Source organism: Hemitrygon akajei, chromosome 6, assembly GCF_048418815.1.
Source record: "Hemitrygon akajei chromosome 6, sHemAka1.3, whole genome shotgun sequence".
NCBI lineage: Eukaryota > Metazoa > Chordata > Chondrichthyes > Myliobatiformes > Dasyatidae > Hemitrygon > Hemitrygon akajei.
In genome coordinates, this window is record NC_133129.1 from 2,332,549 (window position 1) to 2,350,779 (window position 18,231).

An 18,231-nucleotide genomic window follows, 5' to 3' on the forward strand; every position below is an offset into this window, starting at 1 on the left:
CCATCACACCCTGGACATCACCTGTTCCAACTCCTTCCTTCTGGTAGGCGCTTTAGATCACTGTATGCCAGGACAAATAGGTACAAGAACAGTTTCTTTCCATGTGCCATCAGTCTTATGAACACTTGAATTTTAGTCTATTGTAAATCAAGTCCACCTGTACATTCAGTGAGGTGGACCTCATTGTATATAGTTTATGATTATTTGCACTATTGTTTTTGTTTGCTTTTAATGCTGTACAGAGAGAGCTCAGGGAAACCGGCATCAAATTCCCTGTGTGTGTCCTCATACTTGGCGATAATAAAGGATTCTGATTCTGATTCTGATTTGGTGCTGTGGTTTCAGATCTTTCTGAAGCAAGTGATGTGAGATGGGAATTATACTCTCTGACTAAAAAAAACTTCCAAATCTCTGTAGGATCACACATAAAAGCCTGGAGGAACTCATCAGGTGAGGCAACATCTATAGAGAGAATAATGAGTGGAAATTTCGGGCCGAGATCCTTTATCAGGGCTGTGTGTTACTCTGGATTTCCACCATCTGTAGAATCTCTTCAGTTGGAAATTGAATCTCCAGCTTTATGACAAGGTCTTTCCAGCCATTTTATTGGCAGTCCCTTGTTTACACACTTCTTTTGAAATCCAAATGACTCAGTTACCTTGTGTGGAACAGAATTTTGATTTTAGTTACATTTTAATCTAAAATGATTTGCAATCATTTTAGTATTTGGCTTAGAAACGCCAGAAGGCAGACTCAATAAAGTGCTAATTAAACCCATTTTATTCAGTCTGACTTATCTGTGGATTTAGTTATGTTTGCGCGGAGCAAGAATGACAACAGAGTACTGTGATTAAACATTTTTACTGAGTTATGTTATGGTAACACGCAGCATTTTCCAATGCGGGAAGGACCAAATGGGTCCACCAAGACACATGTGCTCTCGAATTCCCGCGCCATACTAGAGCGCCCCCCGCAGGTAACAGTCCCATTAGACTAACAGCAAGATCGAAATGATCGTGTGCGCATTTGTCACATTCTTGCAAAAGATCCATTGGACCATAAGACGCAGAAGCAGAATTAGACCATTCGGCCCATCGAGTCCGCTGCGCCATTTCATCATGCTGATTTATTTCTGGCTTAGCCCTGGTTGAGTTGTACCGCGATAATAACCGCTTGCTCATCGTCGGCAAAGCCATCGACCTAATCATTGACTTCAGAAATGGAACTACCAGTTTGTATTACTGAGTCAAAGATGGAGAGAGTCAACATCTTTAGATTTCTGTATGTTAACATCTGGGATGGCTTCTTCTGGGCCCAGTACATAGATGCAATTATGAAGAGGACACGCCAATGTCTCTGCTTTCTTTGAAGGTTCCGGGATTTGGTCTGTCACCAAATACACTTAACACATTTCTTCAGACGCACTATTAACGGTATCCTAACAGGTAGAATCGTTGTCTCGAATACGGCAATACTAACTCACTACAATGCAAGAAACTGCAGAGAGTAGTGGATATAGTCTATCAATAATGTTGGTCATGGTTTTCCCTGGAACAATCATGGGCAGAAGGGATGGTCATCAGACAGTAGCGATTCAGGGTAATTGGCTGAAGAGACCGTGGTGAGCTGTGACCAGGGATGTAACTCTTAAGAGGGAAAAGTCATAGACTACTGCACGGAAAGAGGCTAATCAGCTTCTCTAGTTCATGCTGAACTATTAAGAAAGGGATGTAGATTAGACCTCTTTGGGAATGAGTAGGTGATGAGGACTAATGGGCACAAAATGGGTGGTGAAAAGGAAAATATTCCACTTGTTGGAATTATACCTCTCCTCAGCAACACACACACAATGCTGGAGGAATTTAGCAGGTCAGGCAGCATTAATAAAAATGAATCAACAGTCCTGTTGAAGGGCCTCCTCCTGAATCTTACTTACGTAAGTCCAACGCATAGTCAAGCGGCAGCATCTAGCCAGGACCCGTCTTGCTCAAATCGGTACCGAGGTGATGCTGGACAATAATGCTGGAGAGGTAGTAATGGGCCACAAGGAAACGGTGAACGAACTGAATATGTACGTTGCATCAGTCTTCACTGTGAAGACACTAGCAATATGGTGACATATTCTTGATTGGTCAGGGCATGAAGGGATACGGGGAAACAGCAAGATATTGGAGCTGAGATGAAAACTGGATCAGGCATGATGAAATGGCGGAGCAGACTCGAAGGGCCAAATGCCCTAATCTGCTCCTACATCTTAGCGTCTTCTGGTTTTTTGGTAAACTGGTCTTCTCAGCTTCCTGTGGTAGCTCAGTCTCGTCCCGTTCTGTGGGCAGATGACGACGAATTAAAAGGATTTTACAAAGAGACCACTTCCCGTATCTCCATTCACTGCCAGCAGATCGTATTGATTTGGATGGAGCCTTGCATGAAACTCTCTATTTTATTATCGACATCACTGCTTGACAACGAAATTTGAGGTGAAACAACATGCAGAAAAAATAAGAAATCATGCATGGGGCACGAATGTTGATGCAATTGTTGACAGTGAGAAAGGTGGTCAGAAACTATGAGTTGATCGGCAGAACAATGGCAGATGGAAGTTGAAAAGGTGATACACTCTCTTTGGATGTATTAGGTGAGGAGATATTCATCGTACAGTTTGACTTGAAGAACAGGGGAATCTAGCACTAGAGGTCCTGGGAGCTAAGCCAGAGAAAGGTATTGGATATTGAAAATGGATTGAGTTTGGAAACTGAACAAGAATTTGGTTATCACTCAATATAATAGACGATGTGCCGTCTATGTTCGGTTGTGAGGGTGCAGAGGAGACATACCAGGATGATACCAGAATTAGAGAGCATGTTTTATGGTGAATGGTTCAGCGAACTAGGACATTTCTCATCTGAGCGAAGGAATCTGAAAGGTAACTAATGGAGGTGCATAAGATGATAAGAGGCATAGGTCGAGTACACAGCCACAGATTTTTCGGAGGGCAACATGGATAATACTGGGTGTAAGATTTTAAGGTGCTTGGAGGAAAGGATGGGTCGGGTGGGGGGGCGGGGTTGAGTGTCTGATGTGTTTTTTAACACAGAGAGCGGTGGGTACGTGGAGAGCGCTGCCAGGGTGATGCAAGGGACATACACTAGAGATATTTAGCAGACTCTTAGATAAGCACATGAACGAAAGAAAAATGCATATGTGAGAGGAACGGGTTGAATTGATCTTAGAGTAAGTTAGAGGGTTGGCATATCAATATGGGCCGAAAGGGCTGCACTGTGGTGTAGTGTTCTATCTTCTAAATTGGTTAACAAAATCAAGTCGGAGCTGCCGGATGCCTCAAGTATGTCTCATTTTCCAACGCACACGGTAAGTCCCACCGCGCCGGAGCCACATAAAGACAGGAGTTTTCAGCAATATTACATACCTGAGTCTATCAATGTAGAAAGCGACGCCCATCACGAAAAGGGCGAGGGTTTTTAGTCCGAGTGGGATACACAACATCAGAACGGGGAAATCCTTCGGGGCTGAAGAGAAAGTAAAAGAGGTCAAAGCAGACTCCTCTAAAACGTGGAGACCAAAACCGTAGACTGAATAACATCTGCAAGGTGATGTGGAAATGAATGGATAAATTAGCGGCATTATTCTAAAGGAACAGATGAACGGTGTGTGTGTGTGTGTGTGTGTGTGTGTGTGTGTGTGTGTGTGTGTGTGTGTGTGTGTGTGTGTGTGTGTGTGTGTGTGTGTGTGTGTGTGTGTGTGTGTGTGTGTGTGTGTGTCTAAGAAAACGGAGACTATCAATATAGCGGTAAATTTTCAGTTAGCGCAATCGCTTTACAGGGCCAGCAATTACCGAAAGAGAGTTCAAATTAGAGATGGAGATGGTGGATCTGGATTCCCAGTGGCATTTGTTCTTCTCACTGTGACCGCGTAACCTTCCTCTTGGTGTTTCAGTTTCTTCCTGCACTCCATGTCGACGCCAGAGCGTGGCGACATTTATGGGCTGTCCTAGTACATCCCTAGCGTATTTTACTGTATATTTTGGCGTTTCAATGTACACTTGATAAATAAATCTAATCTTGTAGTGATCATATTGACAAGAATTAAGACACTACAGCAGAGAGTCAGACCTTCGGTGTCTTTGCCGACAAGGAACAACACTGTATTGCATGTTATCACTTGAGTAATCACTGTAAGTTTCCACCCATGTCCATCTGAATAATTGCACTAGCCAAATATCTTGTTTTACCGATTTTTCCTATGTGGATAACCTAATATTTTGACATGCATTTAATCTGTCATGATCCCAGGCATATCCACCATGGACGGTCCCAAGTCCGGCTGTGAAAGGAGGAGGGTTGGGCATGGGGATAACAACCCTATCCTGTAATAACTCAAAGCTACACGAACGTCAACAGAAACTCCAAAGTCCGCCTCCCTATGATATGAAGTCGTGTGATGAAATCGGAAGCCACAGGGCCGATCAACCTTCTATTAGTCCAAGACAGAACACTCTGGCGAGCTGCTCACGGCAGCCCATGCTCCTTTGGGCTTAAGATAGTTTGATGGGCTTAAGAAGGAGTGTTTCCACACTGTGTTGTAACAGATCCACGTTAACCTCGATCGTTTCCTATGACTTTTCACAGGCTTTTCACTTTCTACTCATCAACAAACTTCGAATAATGACATTGATCTCCTCGCTAAAATCGATTATACAGACGGAGAGTAATTGGACCCAATCACTGTTGTATGTGGTATTTCAATAGTCATGGTCCGAAAACTGAGGAATATAAAGAGTTGATAGACAGTGTCTTTTACCCAGGGTTGAAATCTCTAATACCAGAGGGCAGACATTTAAGGTGAGAGGGGGAGTATTCAGTGGAGATGTAAGGGGCACGTATTTTTACACAGTGCCTAGAATGCGTTGTAGGGGTGGTGATAGAGGCAGGTGCATTAGGGATCTTTAAGAGACGTTTAGATTAGTCACATGGACGTGAGGAAAATCGAAGGAAATTGTCATTCTGTAGGCAGAGGGAATTCTGTAGTTTAGTTGGCCAATTGATCACTAATTTAATTGGTTCGAGGCGCCATTGTGAGCCGAATGACCTATTCAGGTACTCTAGTGGTCTATGCTCTATGTTCTATTATCTAAAGCCAGGCAGAGATCCATTTATTCCCGTTTGGTTTTGCAGTTCTTAATCCCTGATAGTTATCAAGTTCAAGTTTATTGTCATTCAACCATACACATATATACAGCAAAACGAAACAACGTTTCTCCAGACCAAGGTGCATAACACAGTACATAGAACTCACACAAAACATGTAGACTAATATTGCCATTACCTCCAATATTTCTTTCATTTTGAAAACGACTAAGACTATAGAGGGTTTGAAGAAAAGATTAGGAGACCCAAATGTATGCAAGATACAATAACTGATCATATGTAATCATGAGCATGAATGTATGTCTTACTGCTAAATTGTCTCTGTGATCTGGTGAAACTGCATCTTGCCACTGTATATTTTTACACAGAATGGATAGCCTTAACATCAGTTATACGTATTTTGGAACAACTTCAGCCTGCTGCATTATAGTTGATATGTTGAACTCTGAGAAAAGTCTGCTATCAAAAGGACTCTGTTCTTCGTCTAGACCTTCGAAGACGACATCCCTGCTCGCATTAGGTCATCAACAACAGCATTGCAAACAAGTACAGTACATGAATGAAGCCACTGCTTTTGACATGACAATTGTCCCAAACTCCAGCTTCTGCAACCAGCACTGGTCAACATCAGGTGCATGACCTCATCTTCAGGCTATGACACTCAATGACTTGCGTTAATATTACTTTATGACTGTATGTATGCTGTATGCACCCGTATGTACTGTGTTTTGTACCTTGGTTCAAGAGGAACGATATTTTGTGTATACATGTACATGGTTGAATTACACTAAGCTTAACCTTGAACTTCATGATGAGGACCCGTATTGAAAAAAGGGTTCTCCGAGCTATTTAACGGCCACTTGAGGGGCAAGTCTAGATCTTGGCTTAAAAACTGTCGGACACTGCTGTACTCCCTCGGTACTCCGAGTGGCCGCCAAAACTCCGCCGTTCCCCCTCCCCCCTCCACGCCACATCTCTGACGTGAAAGCGCTGAGATGGGGTTTCCCGTTCCTGCTCCCCTCTGCACTCCACACACTCCCTGTACACTGCGGAATGCCACAGTAGTTTCTTACCTGGTCTGATCCACAGTTGGGTCTCATACTGGGTCAAAAAAAAAAATGGTTCGTTTACTGTGTAGGAACTGGAGAAAAAGTAAACAAATCTTCTGAACTCGGCCAGACACAGGTAGCTGTGACTGTCCTCCGCACTCAGCTGCTTTAACCTGGTCGAGGCATTTCCCAGTTCTGGGTCCCCGACGAGCTCGTACCGAGTCACTCCGTTTTCCGCTGCCCACGATCCATTTCCTTGGTACCTGAAGGTGACGATGTGTCGGTAGGGATCCTTTCTCATCCACGTCACCGTGTACGGGATCGGGTAATGCCGGAGCCTTCTGAACACACAGGGTAACACGGCCGAAGCTCCTTCAGTTCCATTCAGCACTGAAACACTCTCGCCGGGAACTGAGGGGAGGTCAGACAGATTGCATCAGCGGTTGATGGAGAAGATTGAGCACTAAAGCACAGAAACAAGCCCTTCATCCGATCCTGCCTGTGCTGAGCTATTATTCTGCCTAGTCCTATCGACCCGCAATGGACTATAGCCCCCACCACACCCCTCCCATCCATGTACCTATCCAAACTTAAATGTCGAAATCGAACCCGCATCGATCACTTTTGCTGGCAGCTTGTTCCACACTCCACCACACTCTGAATGAAGTTGTCCATCCTCATGATCTCCTTCAATACCGATGATATCTTGCTCTAATCTCACGCGATCTCAATGGGGAAAAAAAACCTGTTTGCATCTGCCCTATCTATACGCCTCCTAAGTTTATATGCCTCAATCAAATCTCTCTTTGTTCTCCTACGCTCTAAAGAATAAAGTCCTAACATACTCAGCTTTCCCCATAACTCAAGTTCTCATATCCCGGCAATATCTTTGTAAATATTCTCTGCACACTTTCAATCTTATTGCGATTTTTCATGCAGGTAGGCAGCTAGCAGGGGAATGGCAAGGGTTGAACGAGAATTGTTGATTAAAATGGAATTAGAGTACACGGGCAAAAGGGTCAGGCTGGACATGATAGCCTGAAGAGCTCATTTCAACGCTTTACAACTCCAGAATGGCCTACAGAGTGCTCTACTGAGGTTTCCTGGTGGTGGCTGATGGAGTAGCTGCAATCTCCCGTTGTTCCAACTCTAATTACAGTATCTTACTATTTCCAACCTGTCTTGAAACCTCCTTTATAAGTGTGATATTTTTTCATTATGGCTGCATCAGTGAGTGGCAGAGGTACTAAAAAGGATGATCCCCCTGCTTCTTTGGATTCTATTACGGATTTGCTGCAAAGTCCGGCACGAGAAGACTCTGAGAAGTTTCAACAATTCAGCTCTGAATTTAAACAAATAGATGGTAAATTGAATTCTATTCAGCAAACTCTTAATAAACACGACAAACGTATGAAAATTAATGAAGCAATGTTGTCGTCTCTGGAAACAGAAGTGGATGAATTGCAAAAGCTTTGTGAAAAGCAATCGAAGTCCAACGAAAAGTTAAGACAGAAGATTATCAACATAGAAAGTAGAAGGAACAACCTACGTGTTCTGGGACTTGAAGAGTTAATCGAAGGTAATCATCCTATGGAATTCTTTGCAAACTTTCTGCAAGAATTATTTTTGGAAATGTTGGTGTCTTTGCCTATGATTGATCGAGTTCACAGGTCTCCCGTCTTTCGGTCTCCAAACAGAGATAAACCAAGATCCGTAATAATTTGCTTTCATGAATTTAAAACAACGGATTTGTTAATACGCAAATCTCATCGAAGAGGCATGATTGACTATCGTGGCGGCAAGATTAGAATTGTGGAAGACAACCCGCTGGAGGTTATGCAGGAATATGCTAAATTCAAGGAAGTTATTTCCGAGATTTTTAATAAGGATTTTAAACCGTTATCCAGCTCATCTCAGAATCACGCTTAAAAACGGTTCTTTCGAATGGTTTCGGTCGATTGCTGAAGCATAAAGGTTTTTAAAATCCAAAGGCTAGCTGCTTAGTCTGTCCTTACATGAAAACACAAGATTAAATGAGAAACTTTTAATTCGCAAATCCCGTCGAAAGGGCATGATACGTTATAAGGTGGATTATTAAGATTCTCGAAGACTATTTGGTTGAGGTTAAGCAGGAATGTGCTAAGTTTAAATAAGAATTGTTGGAATTTTTTTTAATTAAGGGTTAACCCATCCCTTGGCTACCGAGTTTGACTGAGAATCTCATTAAAGATGGACCCTTCGAACGGTTTCATTGGAATGCTGAAGCATAAAGATTGTTTTAATCTCAAAGCTAACTACTTATCATGTTTTTATGAAGATATAAGATTAAATGTTTAATGTCTTTTTGTATGAATAATGGTAACTTTTACTTTTGGTAAACCTTTGTAACCAATTTCCTTTTGTATTTTTAATACTGTATTTTTGATATACGAGAATTGAATTCTTGTCTGGATATTGTTAAGTTTAGGTTGGAATATAAAAAATCTGAAACTAATTGGAGCGCTCACCGGGTTTGTTTTTTTGGGGGGGGGGGGGGGGGATGTCCATAGTTGTAAATGTCGGCTTTCTATTGGTCGACTTTCTGTCTTTGGGAGGTGGGCGGAGGGAAGCTTTTTTTTTAATCTCAGAAGCTGTTTTCGAATTGTTTTTAGCCAACTTGTTGCTTGGTTACCATTTCTCAATGTTTATGGATTTGTTTAAACTTACATTTTAACGCTTCCTTTGAATTATTCTAAAAATGGACCAAACTATTAACCTACTCAGTTTTAACGTGAAAGAGTTAAATCACCTTGTCAAACATAATAAAATTTTTGCTTATATTAGGAAATTCAAGGTCCCTGTTACTTTTTTTTTACAAGAAACTCACATACACAAATGTGATCATCTACTTTGTTAGCCGTTGGAATGGGCTTTGTTTTCATTTGTCTTTTCAGGCCAAATCTAGAGGAGTTTCGATTCTTAAAGAAATTACACTTTCCTTTGTCCAAAGTAAAGTAGTGTCTGATATTACCGGACGTTTTGTTATAGGTTCAGGAAAACTAGATAATAAATTAATAGTATTTGCCAATGTGTATGCCCCAAAAGTAGATGATCCAGGATTCTTTAAGCATTTTTTTTCGTTTCTACCATATCTGAGTCTTTATTCTATGGTGATGGGAGGAGATTTTAACTGCTGATTAGACCCAATCTTAGACCAATCATCTTCTAAACCAGCGTCTCTTAACAAATCAGTTTTGTTTTTTCAATCTATTTTATTGAAACGTGGTATTGTTGATATTTGGTGTTTCTTACATCCTTTAGATAGGGAGCACTCTTTTTCTTTACCATGTTCATTATACATCATGCAGGATTATTTATCATGCAGGATTATTTAAAGTACCTGTTGTAGCTAGTTCAAGAGACACAGAGCTTTATGAAACAGTCAGGCTTCTGGGAGAAGAAATGGCTGAAATAAGGAAAAGCATAGCTAACTCTTAAGGACCCACCAGCAAAGTAAGAATGAGTGTTAGGAGAGGATGTAAAGCATGTCAGGAGCAGGGAACAGGTGACCAGTGTGAACACTGTTTCAAGTGTGGGCAGACAGGGCACCTCTCAAGAGGCTGTAGAGGACAAAGAAGGCTGGCAGGGAAATCTGACAGCAATGTGACAATCCGGCCTGTCACCATCCCAGAATCATCAGCTCCGAGCCCTGCTGGACCAGATGACAAGGTGCATGAGCTTCTTTGAGAGAGAATCAGGCAGCTGGAGGCGGAGTTAGAGAAAATTGGGAAGGCTGAACAACAGATGGTGGGTGCTACCTACGCCAGTCATCTTTCTTTACGTCATCAAGCCAAGCTGACAGCTCTCATCGGGAAGAAGTGCGTGGTGGATTGTTCCGTTGAGGGAGTAGCAACACAAGCACTATGGGATACCGGCTCACAGGTCACTATTATTAATGAAAAGTGAAGAGAGTCCTGTTTTCCACAAATCGGGGTACGGGACACAGATGAGCTCCTGGGTGAGAACGAGAAACTTGTGGGCAAAGCAGCAAACCAGACACCCATCCCCTTTGCAGGATGGGTTGAGCTGAAGTTCAAGTTGGGATCAAATAGGGGCCCAACGCCAGAGCTGCTTGTGCCGGTGCTTGTCTCTAATCAGCCAGGAGTAGCAGAGCCACCGATCATCGGCTACAATGTAATTGAGCGGCTGATGATGAATGGAAAGGGGCAGCATCCAGAAGTTACACCTGCTGCGGTAAGAGACGCCTTTTCCATTGACTGCAAAAGGGCAAATGAGTTGATCCACATAGTGCAGAGCGGTGACCAGGATGACACGGAGGGCGTGGTGAGAGTTGGAAAACTAAAGACAGTGATTCCGGCAGGTTAGACCAGGGAGGTTAAGTGCAGTGTGAGGACAGGGCCCTTTTCCGCAAAACAGGAAGTTCTTATTGAACCTGATGAGATCCCAAAGTGGCCAGAGGGGCTGAATATTACTGACACCGTTATCTGTCTGCAGAAGGGAAATTTGTCTAGGGTGGCTATCCCTGTCACTAATGACAGCAACCACGACATTACTCTCACCCCTCGTACAGTGCTGGGACAGCTACAACAAATTAAGGCTATCTACCCAGTGGATGTAAGGCCAGTCAATGCCAGTGTAAACACAGCAGAAACAGCCAGCACTAGTGAAAACACTGCCAGCACAGCCAGCGCTCCTGAGAATCACAAAGAGAAAAACAGACAGCTGGACACATGCAAACATGAGACATGGGACCCTCCAGTGTCTGTTGATCACCTGATTCCAGACCAGCAGGAACAGGTCAGACAGATGCTGCGAGAAGAGTGTGCTGTATTTTCAAAAGATGAGAGTGATTGGGATGCATCCCATCTCTGCAGTTAAAAATCAGACTGAGCGACACAACTCCTGTAAGGCGCACCTACACTTCTGTACCCAAACCACTCCACAAGGAGGTGAAGCAATATGTGGAGGACCTACTGAATAGAGGATGGATTCAAAATTCCCGGTCCCCGTACTCATCACCAATAGTCTGCGATCGTAAGAAGGTTGGGAGTTTACGTCTATGCGTGGATTACCGTGAGCTGAACCGAAAATCCATCCCTGACCGTCACCCCATCCCTCGAATGCAAGATATGTTGAACAGCCTGAGTGGGAGTGTATGGTTCTCGGTCCTGGATCAGGGCAAGGTGTGCCATCAGGGTTTCCTTGCGGAGAGTAGCAGACCACTTACAGCCTTTATAACACCTTGGGGCTTATACGAGTGGGTAAGGATCCCCTTCGGCCTGTCCTCGGCCCCAGCAGAGTTCCAGCGCAGTATGGAGGAGTGCCTCATGGGTTTGAGGGATGAAACATGTCAGCCGTATTTGGATGACAATCTTGTCCACAGCCAGCCTTTTGAAGACCATTTGCGGGATATGAGAGAGGTGTTACGTCGCTATCAAGCACATGGGGTAAAACTGATAGCTAAAAAGTATGAAGTGTTTAAAGACCAAGTGAAATTCCTGGGAAAGATTGTATCCAAAGGTGGCTATTGCATGGATCCTATTGGGATAGCACCAGTACAAGCACTCAAAGACCGTAAACCTGAGGAAAATGCTGGGGTTCCTATCGTACTACTGCCCATATATCCCAAACTCTTCATGTATTGCCAAGCCGCTGTACCGTCTGTTATCCACCGAGAAGACGCCAGGAAGTAAGGTCCAAGGACCAAGTGTAAGTAGGAGTAAGGGTAAACGTAATGAGTCAGACCAGCTACCCTCAAGCCAACCGATCACCTGGACCGAAAAACACCAGGAAGTGCTCTGCCAGCTGTTAGAGTACTTGCTGCGCCCACAACTCCTAGGCTATCCCGACTTTGAGAAGCCGTTTGTGTTGCACTGTGATGCCTCTCAGGAGGAGCTGGGTGCAGTACTGTACCAGAGGCAACAAGGCAAGCTGGTCGTCATAGGTTATGGGTCGAGAACACTAACTGCACCAGAAAAGTATTACCACCTCCATTCTGTAAAGTTGGAGTTTTTAGCAATGAAGTGGGCCATTTGTGAAAGATTTCGTGAGTATCTATATTATGCGTCCTCATTCACTGTCTACACCGATAATAATCCCTTAACCTATGTGTTGACCACCGCGAAGCTGAACGCCACAACACGCCGTGGATTGCGGAGTTAGCCGACTTTAATTTCTCAATCAAGTACCGGCCTGGGAAAGTTAATGGAGACGCGGATGGCTTGTCACGGATGCCACTTGATATGGAGCAGTACATCCACACATGCTCACAGGAAATGCAGCCAGAGACAATAACAATTGTAACACAGGCACTCCAACTCGAATCACATGAACATGAGCCCTGGTTGTGTCCAGCCACCATCGCTGCAGCACGTACTGATGTAGAGCAGGAAAGGCTAATTTCCACAGTTGCAGAAATCTCCACTGAGAACCTAAAGAAAGCACAAAAGGATGATCCAGTCATTGGCAAGGTGTGAGAGGATGTCATGACAGGACAGTGGCCTCATCAACGGGGAAGAGACCGGCGTGATGACACCTCTGTTCTGGTAAGGGAGAGAAACAAGTTGTATCTCAATAAAGACGGCATTCTGGACAGAAAGTTAGCGGTTCCAGCTCAACTAGTGTTACCTAAAACATTCCATCAGCTGATATACAAGGAGCTGCATGAGGAGATGGGACACCTCGGAGTGGAGCGGACACTCAGCCTGATCCGTGATTGATTCTATTGGCCTCATGTGCAAAGAGATGTGGACCATCATGTGACCAAGGTGTGTAGTTGCCTGAAGCGGAAGCGTCCGAACAAGCCAACTAGAGCACCACTGGTTAATGTAGTAACCACATATCCTTTTGAGATCGTTTCAATAGATTATCTGCATCTGGGGAGCTGTAAAGGAGGTTATGAGTATATCCTGGTTGTCATCGATCACTTTACGCGCTTTGCCCAGGCAAACGCATGTACCAACAAGTCAGCAAAAACTGCCGCTGAAAAGATCTTTGGAGACTTTGCGCTCAGATTTGGATTTCCGGCCAAGTTGCATCATGATCAGGGCAAGGAGTTTGAGAATAAGCTGTTTCCCAAGCTGGAAGAATACTGTGGCATCCAAGGCTCACGCACAACGCCTTACCACCCAGCTGGAAACAGTCAGGTTGAGAGATTTAATCGAACACTCCTCTCCATGCTGAGAAACTTGACAGAGGAAGCCAAGTCAGATTGGAAGAGCTCCTTGGCCAAGGTCGTACATACTGTGAATCGACGGGATATGCCCCATACTACCTCCTCTATGGTAGAAGCTCCCGGCTACCTGTGGACGTAATGTTTGGCCTGACACCAAGTGATCAGAGCACCTCTCACAGCGAATATGCCAGTAAGTGGAGAAGGCGGATGCAAGAGACATACAGGCTGGCATCACAGACAGCTCAGAGGGAGCAAAATAGAGCAAAGAAGCAGTGTGACTGGAAGACTTATGGAGTGGAACTACAGCCAGGGTGTAGAGTATTAGTGCCGAACTTCAGGGACTGAGCAGGACCCGGGAACCACCTTTGATCATTTGAGCAATTGCCAGCTAAATATAGTTTACCCAAAACTCACTTTTTTAGATATTTACAAATTAGAGACTTTTTAAAATCTCATTTATGTACATTCCCTATAAGCTCAGATAAGAACTTACTACACGTAATTTTTAGTCGGACAATTTTTATAATGGTTCAAAATCTAAGATTTATGGTATGTTACTGGAGACGAGGAATGTTCCTTTAGACTAAATAAAGAATCTCTGGGAGCAAGATTTACAGATATCAATATCTGAGGAAACTTGGAATGAAAATTTTAAACTGGTTAATACGTCATCGCCATATGCTCGTCATTCCCTCATACAATTTAAGGTGGTACATAGAGCTCATATGACTAAGGATAAGCTATTTTGTTTTTATTCAGATATATCTCCCAACTGTGACAGTTGTAATAATGGATAAGCTTCATTAATTCACATGCTTTGGACTTGGCCGAATCTTGAAAAATATTTAAGGAAGTTTGTCAAACTTTCTCCTTACTTTTTAAAGTCAATTTTAAGCCTAACCCTCTGACGGCCCTATTTGGTATTGTTACAGGACAAGATATTAAGTTGAAGGTATCTGATTTACATATCTTGGCCTTTAGCTCTCTTGCCGCTAGGAGGATGCTTTTCTTTAAATTGAAAGATGTTTTTCCTCCTACTCATGTTCAATGGTTATGTGACGTTACGTCATGTTTAGATTTAGAGAGGATTCGTTGTTCAACTTCTGATCTCGTCAAGAGTTTGAAACATTGTGGGGACCTTTTCCGAATTATTTTCAAAACCTTCAATTCGTTATTTAAACTCAGATGTTGGCTATTATTAATTTTTATCATATGAGAAGCTATTTACCTTCTTTTCTCCTTAGTGAACTGCTTCGGTCGTGATAGGAGTTAAACTCTTTTTTCTTTTGTAATAAATTAGTATAGTTCATTATAACTATTGATTAACTTATAGGAATATGGGGTAATGTAATTGTTATTATGAACAGATATAATGCAACTGGTAGATTTTTTTTATCTTTTCTGACCTTTTATATACACTTTCTTGCATTCTGTATTCTTCTATGCGGAAACTAATAAAAATATTGGAAAAGAACAAAGTGTTCTACCAAACCAAATCGCATGGCCATTCCAGTATCGTGGGAGATTGCAATGCATAATTTGGCTGCAGTGTTTTTCCGCAGAGAACGTCACAACACTGCGCCCGGTGCCAGGTGCACACTTTCCAGCAGGAATCACTGGGAAGGGATTAAATGCAATTGACCGTCGCACGGGTCGGATCAACATTTATTGGTCAGAGTTGAGCCATGGATCCCATGGTCCCTGACCACTAGGGAAGCTCGAACCTTCGGACGTGGCTCCATACCTCTCACAGACAGCTCCGTTGGAATCGGAGTCTCAATCCTCCCGATATTAAGCTCCACCCGGCACCGATACCAGTCACTGTCCTCCCGGCTCAGACGTTCCACCATTATCGATATGTCCCTCTGACTGATGTTCCCCACGAATACAATCCGACTTCCTCCACCCTTCGGTGTCACCTCATCGCACGCAAAGCCAACGGCTCCGGGAAATGTGCAGTTAAACAACAGAATATCATCATTTGATTCCTTCCTGTACCATATCACGGAGCCGGTGAGGGCGAGGTCAGTAGATGGGTGGGTGAAAGTATACGGCAGGACAGCTGAGGACCCTTCTACCGCAGTTACCACATCAGCACCGGACATTGACCAACCATTCATCGAATAGTCTGCAGAGAGAGACAAAAAGAGTAAGTGTGTTTGTGTGTGTGTGAGAGAGAAAGAGTAAGTGTGTGTGAGAGAGTGAGAGAGAGAGAGAGAAAGAGAGAGAGTGTGCGTTTGTATGTGTGAGAGAGTGAGAGAGAGTAAGTATGTTTGTGTGTGTGAGAGAGAGAAAGAGTAAGTGTGTGTGTGTGTGTGTGTGTGAGAGAGAGAGAGAGGGAGAGAGAGAGTGCGTTTGTATGCGTGAGAGAGTGAGAGAGAGTAAGTATGTTTGTGTGTGTGTGAGAGAGAGAAAGAGTAAGTGTGCGTGAGAGAGTAAGAGAGAATATGGGTCTGCTGTGGGAGAAGTCCGCGATGCGTGTTGTATGTACAAGAACGGGTACCCGGGAGTGCGCTACAGACGACAATGCAGTCAGGATTTGGCAAGTTTGTAATTGCTGTCTGTGCCACGGGTCTGATGGTTCCTACAATTCGGCCGCTTCATTATCAGGCGGATGGGTGTGCTTGAGACTTTGGGGTACTGGTTACAGACAGGAGAGCTCTTGGATTTCCCCTGGTGACAGCAGGGAAGGAAGACTTTGAGTCCATACTGGCATAATGTAAGAACAACCCAGTCAGTTCCACTTCTCCGTCGTCTCCCCACAGCCCCGCTAATTCCTGTTCTGTCACTTCTCTTTTTCCATTTGAATACCTCAGTTGTGTCTGCCCCTCCCCGCGGTTCTGAAGCCTTTTCCTCCTGCCCCAGAACCACTCTTTGGTTGGAAATAATATGTCCTAGCAAGAATTCAGTTCCTTGGCCAATCATCCTCATACTGCAACATCAGATATCTTCCACTCCATGAATGAGGATAGGCCACGTCTGTCCACACTCTTCAGAATTTTGAGTACTCCCCGTTGGGTCTCCCTGCGATTCCCGCTGCTATAAGAACATTTAAATATGGGCTCGGAGCAGGAATCCACTCGGCCCTTCTAGGTTTACTTCACTTTTCTTTTGAGGTACAGCTCGGTAACGGGCCCTTCCGCCCCAAAGGACCCTCGCCGCGCAATTGCACCCATGTGTCCAATTAACCTACCAATCACACGTCGACAGAGGGCTAACGCACCAACTCCTTACGGACAGCGTCGGGGATTGAACCCGAGTCGCAGGGGCCACAACGCGTTTCGCTAACTGCGTGCTGCCCACACCAATCAGAATACGACCGGTCTGCCTTTATCGCTTATCCCGATCTTCACCTACGTTCAGTAACCTTTCAGTATCTTCCTCATTGTTTCATTCTGGGTTACAAAGCCCGGATTCCGTGGAGCGCGTTTCTCCACCTTTCGGCCACCAAATCACCTCCACAGCAGAGAGTGCAATGAGTCAACGGGCCGCCCAGCGTTATCAGGAACGCCTAAGGACTTTCAATACTAACCCCCCCCCCCCCCCCACCCACGACACTCTGTAGTTCTAGCCAAAGGCAAAAGGACAGCAGAAGCGTCAGAGTTGGAACCGAGTATTGAGAGAGCTGATGAGACAAGGAGTTAGTGAGGTTAATGGAAAACACTTACTGTATCCCCGGATTGAGACGGACAACAGGAGAGTGCAGAGACAAACCCGGAGAGACAGCATCGCCAAGACGTCACTGTGGATTCTTCCTCGTGTACTGAAGTGCAGAAGTTACTGGAAACGTTTCTTCACTTCCTGCAAAGACTGTGCAACTCTTACAGTTAGTAATTTTAAACTTGGCAGGGTTAGACTGACAGGGTGATGTAGTGCATGAACAGACACATTAGTAATTAGCCGTCCATAATAGAGAGAATGGAAGGGTCCGGGAAAGCCTTGTAGATCGCTGAGAGAGCGAGGTAGACAAACACCCACTGAGTATGTAGTTCTGGTGAACTACCCATAGAAAGGGCGTCATCAAGGCAGAAATGGTGGAGAATGGTTTCGTAAAGATATCATTCAGTTTGGACAACTCAAGTCATCAAAGCAGACTGGATTAAATGTGCCTGTTTTCTCTGCACCGTGGGAGGCCAAGGGGTGACATTATCGAGGATCATAAAATCGTTTAATTTGGATGTCCACGGGATCTTTTCTAGTTCTAACACTGCAGGACATAAGTTTACTGTGAGGGAGAAGTATAGAAAGAGGAGCTGAGCAGCAGTGGGTGTTGGGAACATAAAATGGGAGACTAGCAGAAATGATTCAGGGGTTGCAATTATAAGGCATCAAAGACATGTGAATAGGAGGATGGATATGATTAATATAGAGGGATATGGACAAAACATGGAAAAAAATATAGGCACGGGTCAGCAAGGAAGATTTGGGCCAAAGGGCCAGCTTTGGATAGTGTAATGTATTCAGCCATTCTAGTTCACACCCATCTATTGCCCCTATCACTGCACTGCAAACACTTTATACTGTATAATGGTGTTAATGTTGTAATTACATGTTGCTATTTGCATGAATGTATTTATGCACATTTTATTCCATATCCGTGCCTGAACTTCAAACTAATTATATATATGAAGTGGATGTTTGCAACAGGAGTGCAGTCTAGGACCTAAAAGCACATCCTCAGAATAGAGGGACATCCCTTTAGAACAGAGATAGGGAAGAATTTCTTTAGCCAGTGGTGCTGGAATTCATTGTCACAGACGGGACCAAGTCATTCGGTGTTCTTAAAGTGGAGTTTGATAGGTTCTCGATTATTCAGGCCGGTAAAAGAGGAGAAGACGGGAGA

At 44.0% G+C, this 18,231-nt stretch overlaps 1 protein-coding gene across 1 annotated transcript; it reads right to left on the reverse strand.

Moving 5' to 3' along the window:
- Positions 1-845: 845 nt before the first annotated feature.
- On the reverse strand, positions 846-17,211 carry LOC140728812 (uncharacterized). The gene is made up of 5 exons (XM_073047781.1): positions 17,057-17,211; positions 15,133-15,516; positions 6,239-6,625; positions 3,428-3,527; positions 846-2,323 (listed from the first exon to the last, which is right to left on the reverse strand). Exons 1-5 carry the CDS (start codon positions 17,115-17,117, stop codon positions 2,308-2,310), a joined length of 948 nt encoding a protein of 315 aa, XP_072903882.1. The 5' UTR covers positions 17,118-17,211; the 3' UTR covers positions 846-2,307.
- Positions 17,212-18,231: the final 1,020 nt, after the last annotated feature.